Raw genomic sequence first — 14,533 nt, forward strand, 5'->3', positions numbered from 1 at the left:
CAAAATGAAGTCTCTCCAGGTGACAGTTTAGAAGAGTCGGTAGGCAGCAAAGCCGAGGGTTTGGCAGGCCAGGGAGGTGGGGCCTTGCTGTGTGCGGCGCTTCCCACAGCGGGATGGGCAGGGGCGGAAGGGGCCAGAGCCCGTGCCTCCCACCACCAAGAGCAGATTGTTTCAAACACTGCAAGTGGACGTGTGTACCCAGTGTTGAACGGTCCTGGAGGGAACACAGAGGAACCCTCTGTGGAGGTAGTTTCTCACCAAGCCAGTCTTCCTTTCTGAGCCTGGGTTATCCATGCTCGGTACCTCCACCGTGGCCCCCGTAGCCCGAGTCCCTGTGGGCTCACCTGGACTTCTGTAATCGCTTCCTCAGTGGTCTCCCTGTTTCACCACCTCACCATGTGGAAGAGGTGCCCATCCCTCTGCCCAGGAATGACGAGGGAAGCAGCAGTTGGCCAGGTAGATCCTGGGTGGCAGGAGAGTCCAGGAAGGGGCACAGTGTGGAAAAGACAGAAGCATGAGGGATGTCAAGCATGTTGAGCAAATAGCCAGTGGGTTGATCTGCAGCCTCAGTTGCCTTTGGGCCACTGTGGGGCAGAGGTCTGCAGACATGGCAGGGTGACAGGCTTTGAGGCTCCAGCCTAGAATGCAACCTACCCAGGAAGCTTCTACCAAGTGGTGTGTCACTCAGGTGTTGTGGATTTTAATGATGGTCTGTTAGTACTTTATTGAGGATCCACACACACATACACACTTTAATAACAGATTTTTAAAGATGCTGACAAATGAATCCCTGTGACTTGGAAGGCATCCTGCCCTCTAGTCAAAAGGAAAGCCTGTCTTCCATGATAGGATCTATTACATTATCATCTGTACCCCTATTTGAAATGAAATTTGTACAAATTGTTTATTGCTTGAATTTCCAAAGAACATTGTCATAGAGCCCTCCCCTCCCCTCCTTTTTTTAACCTTCACCTGATAAAATGCAGGGATTGAGGCATAAAATATATGGCCCATGGCTTAGGAATTGTCAGTGACTTTGTGAACTCAAACTGAACTGATGGCACAAAGGGGGATTTTTCTCTTTTTTCATCTAAGTCAGTCAGTGCCCTTTAATCTGTTTAAATCTCGAATCCCTTAGAAAATCTGAAGAAAGCTATGGTCCCTCTCCTCGCAAGAACTATAATACACATGCCTCCTAATTTTCCATAGAATTTTGGAGAATTCAGAGTCATGGGCCCTGGAAGCTCTGCCATGGGCCCCACTTAAAAACCTCTGTTCTCAGTGGAGACTGAAAAGCCAGCCACAGCCATCTGGTAGGGGACTCAACAGGCCTTGCATCTATAATCCTCAACCAAGTTATGAGTCCAGCCCCGGGAACTCCTCTTTTACTGATTAGACATATAATGAGCCCCAACTCTTCTAGCATCTACATGCTCAGGTACAAAACCTATCACATGTGCATAATAGAAAATTAGCAGTAGCAGTCACCTGGAGTTTCTGAGAATCTTCTTCCTCCTGCTGATATTTCTGGATGGCTTTTTCATGATAGAGACTTGCTACAAGTCCTTCAAGGACTGCTAGTGGTCCTTGCTACTAGTCCTTCTAGTCCTTGCTAGAGTCCTTCAGATATGGAGGGGAGCACCTCTCTAGAAGCCTCCTGGAGCCAGATAAACAGGGAATTTCCACCTGCCCTGCTCCATGGTTGGCTGTTTCATATTGTGTGAGTATAAGAAGAAACCGAACTTTTAAAACTGACCTTAACACATTTATATAAAAGCCGTCCTAGGTTTCAGGAGTATGAGAGGAAAAGAAATGTTTAGAACAGAACCTTCTTATCCACAAGGAGCGGTGATGAATGGAGTCAAAAAAAAAAAAAAAAAGCCAACTTAAGAGTACCCATGTTGGAAGACTAAAAATGGAAATTCAATTTCCTCCCAGAAATGGGCCTTGCATTGTGTCACTGGGGACAATGGAAATAGAAGCCAGAAGTCATGGTTTATTTTGAGAATGTTGTAAAACATTTGTCCCCCATTAGCTGATTGTGTTACGCAGCGCTGGGGCCGTCCTGGAACTCCACTTGCGCGCTGACCTCTCCCTCCACCGCCGTATACCACCAGCCCTCAGGGACACGGTCCTTCCTGGCTGTTGCCATATATATATGTTCTTCTTCCAATCTGATCCTCTCTCATCCCCAAAATAATCAGCACGAACAGAATGAAGCAGATGGCACAAGCCTTCTTTGGCACACGGGCAGATCTGTATCACTCACTCAGTATTTTTAGAATCAAGGGGATTGAAAATTATGTCCTGAGATGTTTTGGGGGAAGACTTACTCTCTTTTCCAGGGTGACAGGTGCTGAAATATTACCATATTTAAAGACTCAAATGCAATCTGTATGTCAGGTCACAGGGCAGACTGATGATCATCAGGACCATCCCTTTGTTAGTTCTCTGTTTAGGATTGTTGGCAGTTGGCCAAATAATAGAAAGTTCATCACAAGTCTGTTTTAAGGGTGTGGCCAGAGCTCATCAGGTTTCAAGGAAAGATTGGAATCAGCAGCAGCCAGCCAGTTCTGATCAAGTACATGGTGATGGGAGATGTTGTATTACCCACACAGCTTATTTTTTAAAAATAGCTGGGCTTTGATCCTCGGCCGCAATGAATTTATAATCTGTTGGGAAAGGCTATGTTTATAGAAGTTTGTGATTATATCACTAAAACAGTGTAAATATTTATATTTGAAGATCCATATTAATGAAATACACAGTTATGGTGAATGAAATGTTATAAATACTAGTTAATTTGAATACATCATTTAAAAAAAAAGCCTTCCTGAAGAAACTAAGGAATGCTTACTGTCATAAAGTAATTGAGTTCAACATGCACGTAGGGTTGGACTGGGTGTATTTAACACAGAGACCTAAAACTAAAAAAGATAAGAAAAGTCTTGGGCAAAGACATTAATGCAATAAGTAGAATAAGTGTAAAAATGTTTATGTGACTTAATGTTTTGTTGTTCTCTGCAAGTTTAATGGGGAAAGAGTTGGAGGAAATGTCTCACATTTAAATACAGTATAGTCATGTCTAAAATGCCTTGATTGTATACCCACCATCTTTGAAACCCCGAGGGAAATGTAGTGATGTCAACAACTTGTTGGACTTTTGAATCTAGGGAAGTGACTGGAAAGTGGATTTGGGAAGCTTTATTCAATGCTAACAGGCAGGTACTTTTTCTTTAATTGAAAAAATCTGATTTTTCCTTTGTATTCTTGGTGTGTTGGTGAGCAAACGTTGGTATCTGTTGAGAAACAAAGACCTCGGGCCAGTTTTTACTTGCAACTTCATATGTCTTGTGTGTGTGGAGCATGAGTATTATCCAGGCTCCTGGCTCCTCCAACTCTGAGTAACGGGTGATAAAGTATATGCGGGGAGAGAATGTGTTTCTCTTTTCCATTACATCCATGCTGAATGGTTCAAACTGTGTGCCAGTTTGCAGCTGATGGTTTCTACTTTTAATCCCAGTGTTTATAAATACTACCATATATTTGTATGGAGTGTTTTTAGATTACAGAGTGCTTTTAAGATTCATCTTGTTTCAGTTGGTTGTCCCCACTGGCTCATTTACATGCATCAAGTAAATATTACAAATGAGGAAACTGAAACTTAGGCGCTAACAAATGGATGAGCTGGAATTTGAACCAGGGAATCTGTCTACTGTATTCATAAAACAAATGACTGGAGCTTGCTGTGCTTCAGGGAAATGCATGAGGGTGAATCAGCGCGTAGCTGTGTCTGGAGAAAAGCGTTAGCCTTCCCTTCACTTCTCGTGGCTCCTGTGTTTTCCAGCACAGGAGCCAGTAGCCTTGTATGGCGACTTAAATGACAATGTCAGTTTCTCAGCATCACATTTTGAATGTTCAGTAGCCATTCATTCCCATCACAGAAAGTTCTGTTGAACACTGGTCATTTCTCATAAATGCAGGAGTTGGGGAGAGTATATATGCAGGGGGATTGGTGTAGATGAGAAAATGTTTAAAATGTCACCACCAGACCAGCTCCTTCTCTTGAGTGACTAATGCTATTTTGAGTTCAGCTATAAAGAGAACAAGAAAAAAAAAAATGAATTTCAAGCTTCATATTGTGTATACATTTTAATCTCTTAAAATAGACCTGGAAAACACAGCAATCTCAAGTGAATGAGTATATTTAATGATGATGATAAATTCTGTGCCTTTTATGGATGGCCAGTGTTATGGCCAGACTCAGGCTGGATGGAAAAGTAGGACACACCATGAATCCTGGCAGCAGAAACTCGGCCACACAGGATAGAATTCCTGGAAGGAATTACTTTGTCTGTGGCCAGGGTGCTTGGGATGCCTCGAGGCTGGGCCATGGGGTGAACTGGCACACGATGAGGGAACAGGGAGTTGGAGGGAGAGGGGTTTGGATGGGGCCGGGACAGGGGCTCAGTTCAAATCATACTTGGTCCCAGAGGAGAATCTCTGTGCTGCCATCAGAAAGGAGGTCTGGTGCCAAGATGCTGGCTGAGAACGCCGGCGTCCCCGGCTTTGGATCAGTGCTGGGAGCTTCAGGTCAAAGTGCACCCGTCAGCTCTGAAGGTTCCAAGCAGGTGGGGCAGGACAGCGAGGGGTATCTGCCTGGTGCCGGCTCCTTGTGAACTCTGACCAGACACTAAAAACATCTGAGCTAGTTGATGAGGAACATGAAAAGTTTCCTGCAGTTTTTACCCCTTAAAAAAGGAATGTGTGTTTGTGTGCATGTGCCCGGTGCTGATATAAAGATGCTTGAACTATTACTGTAGTAAAACTTCATCTAGCTAGACTCCAGCTTTCTGATCTGAAAATAACTCCAGAGGTAAGTAAAAATTAACTGAACAGTAAAGATCTCTAAAAGAGTTGGCAATAAATGAATGATGCAGGGACTAGACGCCTCGAAGGCCTGCCGAGATTGGTCAGGTTCACACACATGCCGTGCTCACTTGCCAAGTTCAGAAAAGGCCGGCCTGTGCGCAGAAGTCACCCCAATGTGTTTAATGTAAGCAGACAGTATGCTTTTTTTTTTTTTAAGTATTGGCACTTGAAAGGTTAACATCCGTTGCGTGAGAATTCTCTCTCGCTAGAATGGCACGGGGTTCTGGGTAGCCAGGCTTTTCCTGTGTTGTTGATGCTGTGTTCATGATGCTGTTTTGGACTCTTAAGGCTCCGAAGTGATGGGTCTGTTGGCAGAAAAAGAAAAGCCTGGACTTGGGCGATCTGCCTGGGTTGCAAGGATGGTAAGAACTGGGACTGGAGGCAGGCTAAGGCGGCAAGCCCGGCTCCTAGGAGTGGCCTTCCAGCAGGTAGCTCCCCTCCCCCGCCCCCCTGCCCCGCTGGGTGGGGCTGGGGAATGAGGAAGTGTTCCCACAGACTAAAGGGAAAAAGAGGAGTGGACAGTTTCCTGGAAGATGGTGCCTGCACACCAGAATGTGGTGACCTGTGCCCCAGCCGACGTCACTCTTGTCTTTGTGTGAATCTCGTCTCCCCTTCAAAGGCAACACCTCAGTGAATGAGACTAGCTTTGTTTCCACTTTGTTTACGCCGTAGACTTGAGTCCTTCTGCACGGTAACCTCACAAACAAATCAACTTAGATACATACAAATGATTTCGTCTCATCCCCTGGAAGTTTAAACAGGTGTGATAAACAACTTATGTTCTGCCAACAGTGAGTGACGAGGACTAGCCAATGGTTTGAATAAGAGAGGATGCCTCTCTTTTCTCTACCAATAAGACACTTGAGCACACCGGGGGTGTGTTGCGGGTGTTTTATTTTCCCCTTTGAATTGGCAGACTGAACTTCACACTGACCTGAGCTCGTGGCTTGAAGTAGATGGTACCAAGTCTGTGGAAATAGCTGTCTCTATCACAAGGGAAAGTGTGTTTCGTCCGCCATCAGAACACTGTGCAGTTGGCTCCTGCCCCTGTGAAGAAGCACAGACAGGAGCGTCCGCATGCAGAAGGACCTCTTAAAGCACAGGGAAGATGGAGAGGTGTGCCACTTAGAGCCATTGAAAGGAACACGTTGAGTCCAGGTAGTCGATGCTGAACGGGTGGACGAGAAGCGTGGTTTGCCGACGGCTAATGCGCAGAAACTGTTCCTCTTCTCTCCACAGTCTGGTGACCCAGGACGTGCCCCAGCTCTAGTGACGCAGTCTGCCTTTCTGCTCGGGAACATCATCTGTGCCTCAGACTTGCTCCTCAGCCTGAGACCGCGTGGAAACTGGGATGTAGGATACAGGAAGCAGAGATAGTGGTAACCGAGAGGCCCATGTCTGGGTAGACCCAGGTCGGGGACCACAACGCTGCCTCCCCCGGGCCTGGCGGTTGGCTGCTGGGGCTCTGCTGATGTGCTCAGCACAGTCCTGTCCTCCTATTTGCACTTAAATGGCACAGCATTTGGTCAGCGCATCTGAAAAGGAAAGTGTGTGAGACAAAGCCCATGGCTACCTACCCCTGCCAGTTATGTGGCAAGACCTTCCTCACCCTGGAGAAGTTCACTATCCACAGTTATTCCCACTCCAGGGAGCGACCTTACAAGTGCTTGCAGCCAGAGTGTGGCAAAGCCTTCATTTCCAGATATAAATTGATGAGGTGAGAGGCTTCAGAAAAGGTATGTGCTTTTCCACATACCTTTCAAAGGCTTTGCTAGCCCTCAGACCAAACGCTGCAGGGGAATGCGGATGCCCGTTGGCCTTTAAGGCTGTATCTCCAGTGATTACTATAGTTTTTATACGACAGTTGTGCTCTGCGGTGTTCAGTTCACTCTTTCAACAAGTATGTCTTGTGTTCCTACAATAAGCCAGGCCTAAGAACAGAAAGATGAGAAGACCTGTGGCCGGGGAGATAGTCATGGGAACACCATTAAAATGTCATCCACGGGCTTTAATCACAGAGCTGTGGAAGTGGTGGAAGTTGTTCTCCACTGCTGGGTGAGACCTGGGGAGGCTCGTCAGAGTGGTACAGTCTTTAGCTGTGACGTGAAGAATGAATGGGAGGCGGGCAGAGAGGAGGTTCTGGGGAAGCCCGGAGCCTTGGCCTGGAGGCGCATGTGGCCAGAGGGTCGGCTGGAAGAGGAACGGAGTGAGGCTCACACTCGAGGCAAGAGGGTAGCAGCTCAGAACAGGCTGAGTGTACTGTCCTAAAAGGCTTGTTTTCTTCTGAGGCGTGTAAGAACTGAACAACATGATTTGATCAGGATGTTAGAAAGATGGCTCTGGCAGTAATTTGGAGAAGAGGGAAGAGGCAAGTAGACTGATATACAATCTGTTGTAACAGTCCAGGTATGAAATATGGAGAGCCTCTCAGGCCCCGACAGTGAGGATCGAGGGGAGGGATTCAACAAAGGGTAAAAACTACTTTGTGGAGATAGGTCCTTTCTTAAAAACAGTAATATTTAGTCTGAATTATTTCTTGAGTGTCTTACTTCCATGAGAGAAATGGTATATGAGATGTAGTTTCTGCCTGTAAAGGACTTTTATATCATAGAAAGATAGTACTCAAAATATACCCGCAGTGAGTACGTTGCACGGTCGGCTGATTGACAGTGAATGCTGTGCGTGCGCTATGTATACCATACGCTCAGAGCTCCCACGAACGCATGCCTGTCTGGATACCGGGGTAAGGGAAATGCGTCTTTGGCCTCTAGTCTTCATGTGATGAACTGTAACTGTCAGACCAGCGGATAAGTGCATGAGTGAGAGTGAGGACAGACACAACTTCCATCTGAGTATGCTATGAGCACAGACCACCTTATGATTAAATTCCGGAGTGCTCCTGGAGGAAGGCCCTGGCGAGAGTTAAATAAGTTATGTTCCTGGCCCCTATCAATAGCCCTGTTACAGATCATTGATAAGCTGATTTGTTGAAATAAGCCTACGAGTGCTTAAAATTCAAATGTGTTCTGTGCATCGGCCAATCTCTAGTTGCCGTAAATATAAGTATTGAGTGCCTACTGCATGCACCAGTTTGGTTGCAAAGGCTTCCTGTTTTGCAGCACGCTTCTTATGTGTACACAGTAATTATCCTTACCCAAACACCAAAGGCAGGGTTAGCTGCAGTTAAGCCACAGTGAGGATATTATAACTGTGGGTAAAGACCAAAATACATATAGGAGATAAATATTTGGAACAGACAGTGGCGCCGACAGATTACTGGAATGACAGGAATTAGGTGGGATTACTGTGGTAAACCGCACTGAAGGAGATGTCTTAAGCAATATTTAGGAGCTGGTAGTTCAGAGCAAGGGAGACAACTTGTTGAGCTAAGGGTGTGAAGAGAGGCAAAAAAGGGAAGCAGTGTACTTTCTGCAAGGACGGCCTTCCCTGCCATAGCCACCAGCATGTCTTGCCCCTCTGGCCTGAAGCAAGGGAGGGAAGAGGGCAGGATGCCTTATTTATTTTTAAAAGGGCAGCATTTCATCCTGTGTCTCAGTTGCCACATAAAAGTTCCATTTCATAAGCAAAGTTTGAAGAAGAAAGTAACTGACTCGCTTAACTAGAAAAGAGCACATGGGACCTAATATAGCAAAGGACAAAAGCAGTTAGACAGCCAAAGGCAGGAACAGAGGATTTGGCAAGGCAGACGGAAGTCCCAGGGTCAGCAGTTAACCCCGGAAGCATTCTAAGATCACTGATGTGGTCCAGGTGACACCCGAAGATGGTGTTTTTTTGGAAACTACAGGACAGACTGAAAGTGGTGGTTTCTTGGATTGTGAGGTGAGGAGAGAAGCTAGGGAGGGCAGCAAGACGTGGGAGTCGTTTTAGCTCTAAGGTGATCATGGTCTAGACTGGGATTGTTGCGTGAGCAAGTGAGGAGTCAATTAGATGGAGAAGAACTGGATGCCAGGCAAAGGAAAAAGTAAAAAACAAACAAAACCAGGGGTTGGAAGGTCGTGGGATGTGATGTGACAAGTGGTGTTACTGCTAAAGTGTGACTTGTGTCCCCTGAACCTTTCTCATAGGTAGGACAGGAAATACCAGGTCCAGAGCTGCTCATGTGGCACCTGATCTACACATGGCTGATAAATGAGATCTAATCAGATAAAAGTCCACAGAGGAAAAAGGAGAGAGAGGCAGGATCTATCACAGAGCTTTAGGTTCCTGAACACTAGTGTTGGCCCGGAGAGAAAATTGTTTAAATGCCAAGCTTGTTACTTGCCCTCTAGCCAGCTCCAGAAACCCTTTCTGCAACCTGTGAATGTATTTAAATACATCTGGAACTCAGAGAGACCAGCGTCACCTCAGATCCCAAGTACCTGTTGTGCTGGCCCCTGTTGCCCAGCGTTGTTTGTGCCGCAGTCGGAGTCTGGGTCCCTCTCAGTGTCCACGGGCAGCAGCTTGGTGCTTCTAGAGACAGTCCTCTTGAGTTTTGTCAGTGAAATTACCAGTGACCTTTAGGAAGTGAGTTGGAAGCATCTAAGAGGGATCTGGAGACAGGGGGTTCATGCATCTGACATGAGAGCTCACGGGAAGGTATTAAAGAGCAGAAACTGAAGACCTCACTGTAACGTTCTCCTGGGAGGCATGAGGGTGAAGCTCAGAGGACACATGACGGGGGGTTGCCATTCTGGGGCCGTAACTCGCAATAGACACTTTCTCTGATGTTAAGGTTAGTCGTTTTAGCATTAATGTCTAAGGCCTGAACTTTCTATCAAGATAAAGCAGAGGTTGTACTAGAAACAGTAATGGTGGGGGGGGGGGTGCAGTGTAGAGTTCTGTGTAGAAGGCAAATTGGATCATTTTTGGAAATTCAGAAATTAAGAGTATAGAATAGTCATTTAAACCCCTTCCTGAAAACTATTTCCTCATGATCCTGTATTTTAAAATACTTGAATATACTTGTGTTTAGAAATCTCTGTGTATAGATTAGGAAATATGTTCTCAATGCACGTTCTTTACAGGTGTGACGGCCGCATCGCATCACGTAGTACTTGTTTTTTTTTTTTTTTATTATAAAGTTTATGTGTAGAAATCTGGAAAATATAGAAAAGTATGTTAACAACTAAAATGTATATACCACCACCTGGAGAAAACTACTAACATTTTAATATTGCTTCTGTATGTTTCTTTGGCTCTTAAAAAACTGTGGTCTGTTGTGAATTTCTTCCCCCTGTCCCTAGGCATATGGCCACACATTCACCCCAGAAAGCTCACCAGTGTGCTTATTGTGAGAAGACCTTCAACCGGAAGGACCACCTGAAGAACCACCTCCAGACGCACGACCCCAACAAGATGGCCTTTGGGTGTGAGGAGTGTGGGAAGAAGTACCACACGATGCTGGGCTACAAGCGGCACCTGGCGCTGCACGCGGCCAGCAGCGGCGACCTCACCTGTGGGGTCTGTGCCCTGGAGCTGGCGAGCACCGAGGTGCTGCTCGACCACCTCAAAGCCCACGCCGAGGAGAAGCCCGCGACCGGCACCAAGGAGAAGAAGCACCAGTGCGACCACTGCGAGCGGTGCTTCTACACCCGCAAGGATGTGCGGCGCCACCTGGTGGTCCACACGGGCTGCAAGGACTTCCTGTGCCAGTTCTGCGCCCAGAGATTCGGGCGCAAAGACCACCTCACGCGCCACACCAAGAAGACCCACCCGCAGGAGCTGCTGAAGGAGAGCCTGCAGTCTGCAGACCTTCTGAATACTCTGCACTCTCTCTCTCCCCAGTTCCAACTGAAGGCTGCCCCACTGTCTCCTTTTCCGATAGGGGCCCCTGTACAGAATGGGCTTGCCGGTAGCCTGCCAGCTGAGGTACACACCCTCAATGCCTTGGAGCAGCCCACCCAGCCTATACCGGTGCTGTCAGAGCTCCTGGCCCCCCTCCACCCCATGGCCACCCCCAGCTCCCCCCCCGCACCCCTCCAGAATCACAAGTACAACACCGGTTCTACCTCATACCCCCCACTTGCAGGCCTGCAGGTCAAAACAGAAAATAAAGGATATTGCAGTGGCAATTTGCTTGAGGACTTGCCTCTGCAAGAGCCTCAGTCTCCTCACAGGCTCAATGCAGGTTTTGACCTGGCTAAGGGAGGTGCAGGTAAAGTAAACCTGCCCAAAGAGATAGCCCCAGATGCTGTGAACCTGTTGCCTGCCTCTCTGGACCTCTCCCCTCTGTTGGGCTTCTGGCAGCTGCCCCCTCCTGCTGCCCAGAATGCCTTTGGGAGTAGTGGTCTTGCCCTGGGGGCTGGGGAACCTCTGCCACATAGGCTGAGCTGTCTGGGGCAGCAGCCCCAAGACCCCTCACTCGCCATGAGCACTATGAGCCTGGGCCAGCTCCCCCTCCCTCACATCCCCCATGTTTTCCCACCTGGCACTGGCTCGGCTATCCTGCCTCATTTCCACCATGCATTCAGATGAATGGTTTTTGGGTTTTTTTTTTAAGCATACTTTTCTTACTCTGAAAGATATTTTGAGAAGCATTGATATCAGCTATGATAAGATATTTTGAGAAGCATTGATATCAGCTATGATAAGATATTTTGAGAAGCATTGATATCACCTATGATATTTTGAGAAGCATTGATATCACCTATGATATTTTGAGAAGCATTGATATCAGCTATGATAATATCATCAGCTATGATAATACAAGGAAAGATTTAGGAAGCAGGACTAGAATATGGCTTATTCAGTGATGACTGGCTTGAGAGAAGAGAGTTCTCAAACTGCATGTATTGTGCCAATCTGTCCTGAGTGTTCACGCTTTGTACCAAGTTTAATAAGCAAATATTCTTCAATGGAACTGCAACCATTATCATAATCGACATCCATATGAGGGCTGCTATATATTGGTGTAGCTATATATTGGTGTCTGTCAACTTAATCGTAAGCCATGATCATAATAATGTTAGCTAAATAACTTTATGTGGCACTGCCTAGGAAGGGAACTATGGAAAGGTTTGGATTTCTCCAAAATGGGAGGATTTTTAAAATAAGAAAGTAATCTTTATATTGCATATTATCTCTAGGCTGTGTATTTCTTTTCAGGGAACTTTCTACCTTCAGGGTTGGATGTAGTTTAGTTACTATTGCCATAGCCAACCTGTAGTTTTACAGAAACAATTTCTTGTGGAATAATAGACGTCTTCATTTTAAAGCATTTAAATGTAGTTTGAATATTTTCCACAGGATGCTACAATGTGAGTTATCACTTCATTTATCTTAAAGACTAAACTGTCAGTTATATCTGACAGAAAAAAAAAATCACTGTGTAACCAGATTAAGTGGTGAAATAATCCAGGCGTCAGTCAAAATAAGCATTTTACTGACTTTAATATTGATTATATTTTTAACAGGAATTTAAGAATATTACTGGAATTTTAAAGTATATATATATATATATCTATTAAGCAAGAATTTCTTTTGCTCTGCTCTGTCTGGCTTAAAATACTACTCTGCTTAAGTATTTTTAATCACCAATAAGTAAATGCATTTTAAAATTCATCATTTAAGTCAATATTAGTTTTATTCAAGAAATATAATGTTTTACAATGTAACTATAATCTATCTCTGGAATTTGGTATCTAATGAGTTTTTGAACTATAAAACCTAACCTTCTTTTTTTTAAAGCTCCTCTGTCTTTTGTGTTTAGAGGCTTTCAATATGAAGATATATCTTACATATAATAAATAAAGTACAAATTCAGCAAATGGCTTGATTCATTTTTAGATACAACCACACCCCCACTCTCCACACAGACAGAAAACATTTCCAGCTCCTCAGCTGCTCTGTCATGCCCCCTTCTGGGTCGTTACATCCCCTACAGAAACAACTATTCTGACCTCTATTCAGCATCGATTAGAAACTATCTTTTTAAAACAATACTTTTAAGGTTGACGCTTGTATGCTTCATTAAATTCACAGCGCAAAGAACTTATTTCTAAACTTACTGTATGACATTGTGAATTCTTCCAGAATGCTGTGTAATTTATTTCTGATGTATAGGTCAGAATACTAGCTTCTGTACTGGGCTACCATGATCCAGTTTTACAGTGGTGTTTACCATTAGTTTCCAGTACAAATTATTTCTTATTGGGATGTCTTCAAAAAGTATTATGGCCCATAATACTGTTTAGTTTTGCTTGTTTGACCTCTAAATAGGGTGGGGGTGGGTAGAGAAAGGGGAATCTTGAGTTCATTTGTCTCGTTAAAGCAGCATATTAGCCAAATGTGAGAAACCATGGCTCAACACAGTCCTGTGGAGTGAGCTGGTGACCATCAAAGAGATGATACAACGGAACACAGGTTACTTGGTCAGTAGGACTCCACCGCTCTGGGATGTCTAAGCTCCTGTGTCCACTCTTACCTCTCGCTGAGGGAAGGCAGTCTCCCAGAGCAAGTGGAGAGGGGCAGAGAGGCAGCTCACTCTGGCTAAAGCTTCCATTTTCCGTTTATAGAAGCTTCCACAAACACTTTTACATGTCTTCAGTCAGTTCCAGAACACATACCTGATTTACCTAAGCATAAAACATAGCAATTGGTCCCCAAAATACAGATTGTAATACTTCCAGATGTTGTGTTTGCTGTACCTGGAGGCTGGTACTCTTATTTAGAAAAAAATGACTTATTCCTAAATAAAGTTCCCTGACCTTAATAAAAATTCTCTGATTAAAAAGCATAAATTAAGTATAAATAACTACAAAAAAAAGTTTACCAACCCTTAGGATGATCAAGAGAAAAAAATAGTTGAGACACCACCTCCCACCAGAGCTACATGAACTGAAAGTGTACTGAACAGTTGACTTCCAAGTTGGCCATGATAAGTAGATAGCCTGAGTTCACTTAGAGGATCCTTTCTACAGGGTGAAAAGGTTATTGTAACCTCTTCCTTTCACTGTAGTGCTCCCCCAAAACACTGGTGTATTTGAGGCAATTCTACACGGCATACAGATGAACGTTTAAAACAGGAGTAGCTACTAATGACAGTTTAATGTTCTTTAGAAGCAAACATCAAAGTTTTATCCAAGCTGAGATTTCATGCCTCTTATGTAGAATAAACTAGGTAAAGATTTTCCTAGGAAGTAATAAAGACTGTTTGACCAAAAGTTTCTAATATCAAAGCAACATTTTCTTTAAAAAGACTAAAAAGTGTCCATTTTAAAAAAAGTTTCTTAACACACATATATGGAATCTCGAAAAATGGTACAGATGAGCCTATTTGCAAAGCAGAAATAGGGACACAGACATAGAGAACAAACGTGTGGACACCAAGCGGGGGAAGGGGGATGGTGGGATGGGATGAACTGGGAGACTGGGATTGACATTACAGTACTGCGTGTAAAATGGGCTTCCCCGGTGACTCAAGCTGGGAAAGAATCCACTGCAGTGCAGGAGACACAGGCTCAATCCCTGGGTCAGGAAGACCCCTTGGAAGAGGAAATGGCAACCCATTCCCGTATTCGTGCCTAGAGAATCCCATGGAGAGAGGAGGCTGGAGGCTACAGTCCAAAGGGTCAGACACGACCGAGCCACTAAGCAGGTATGT

The 14,533-nt window shown here is 45.0% G+C and overlaps 1 protein-coding gene across 12 annotated transcripts in view; it reads left to right on the forward strand.

The window, feature by feature from the left end:
- The window catches only part of PLAGL1 (PLAG1 like zinc finger 1), a 54,776-nt gene extending 42,084 nt beyond the window's left edge, over positions 1-12,692 (forward strand). For 4 of the 12 annotated variants that reach the window (XM_065931215.1, XM_065931217.1, XM_065931211.1 and 1 more), the window contains 2 exons: positions 6,172-6,649; positions 10,176-12,692. In XM_065931215.1, coding sequence (XP_065787287.1) covers positions 6,498-6,649; positions 10,176-11,406 — 1,383 coding nt within the window. In that variant the 5' untranslated portion in view covers positions 6,172-6,497 and the 3' untranslated portion in view covers positions 11,407-12,692. Of the gene's footprint in view, positions 1-5,848; positions 6,091-6,171; positions 6,650-10,175 lie in introns of all 12 variants that reach the window. The other 8 variants (XM_065931218.1, XM_065931212.1, XM_065931219.1 and 5 more) reach the window with 4 other exon arrangements.
- The last annotated feature ends 1,841 nt before the right edge of the window (positions 12,693-14,533 follow it).

Source organism: Muntiacus reevesi, chromosome 3 (assembly GCF_963930625.1).
Source record: "Muntiacus reevesi chromosome 3, mMunRee1.1, whole genome shotgun sequence".
NCBI lineage: Eukaryota > Metazoa > Chordata > Mammalia > Artiodactyla > Cervidae > Muntiacus > Muntiacus reevesi.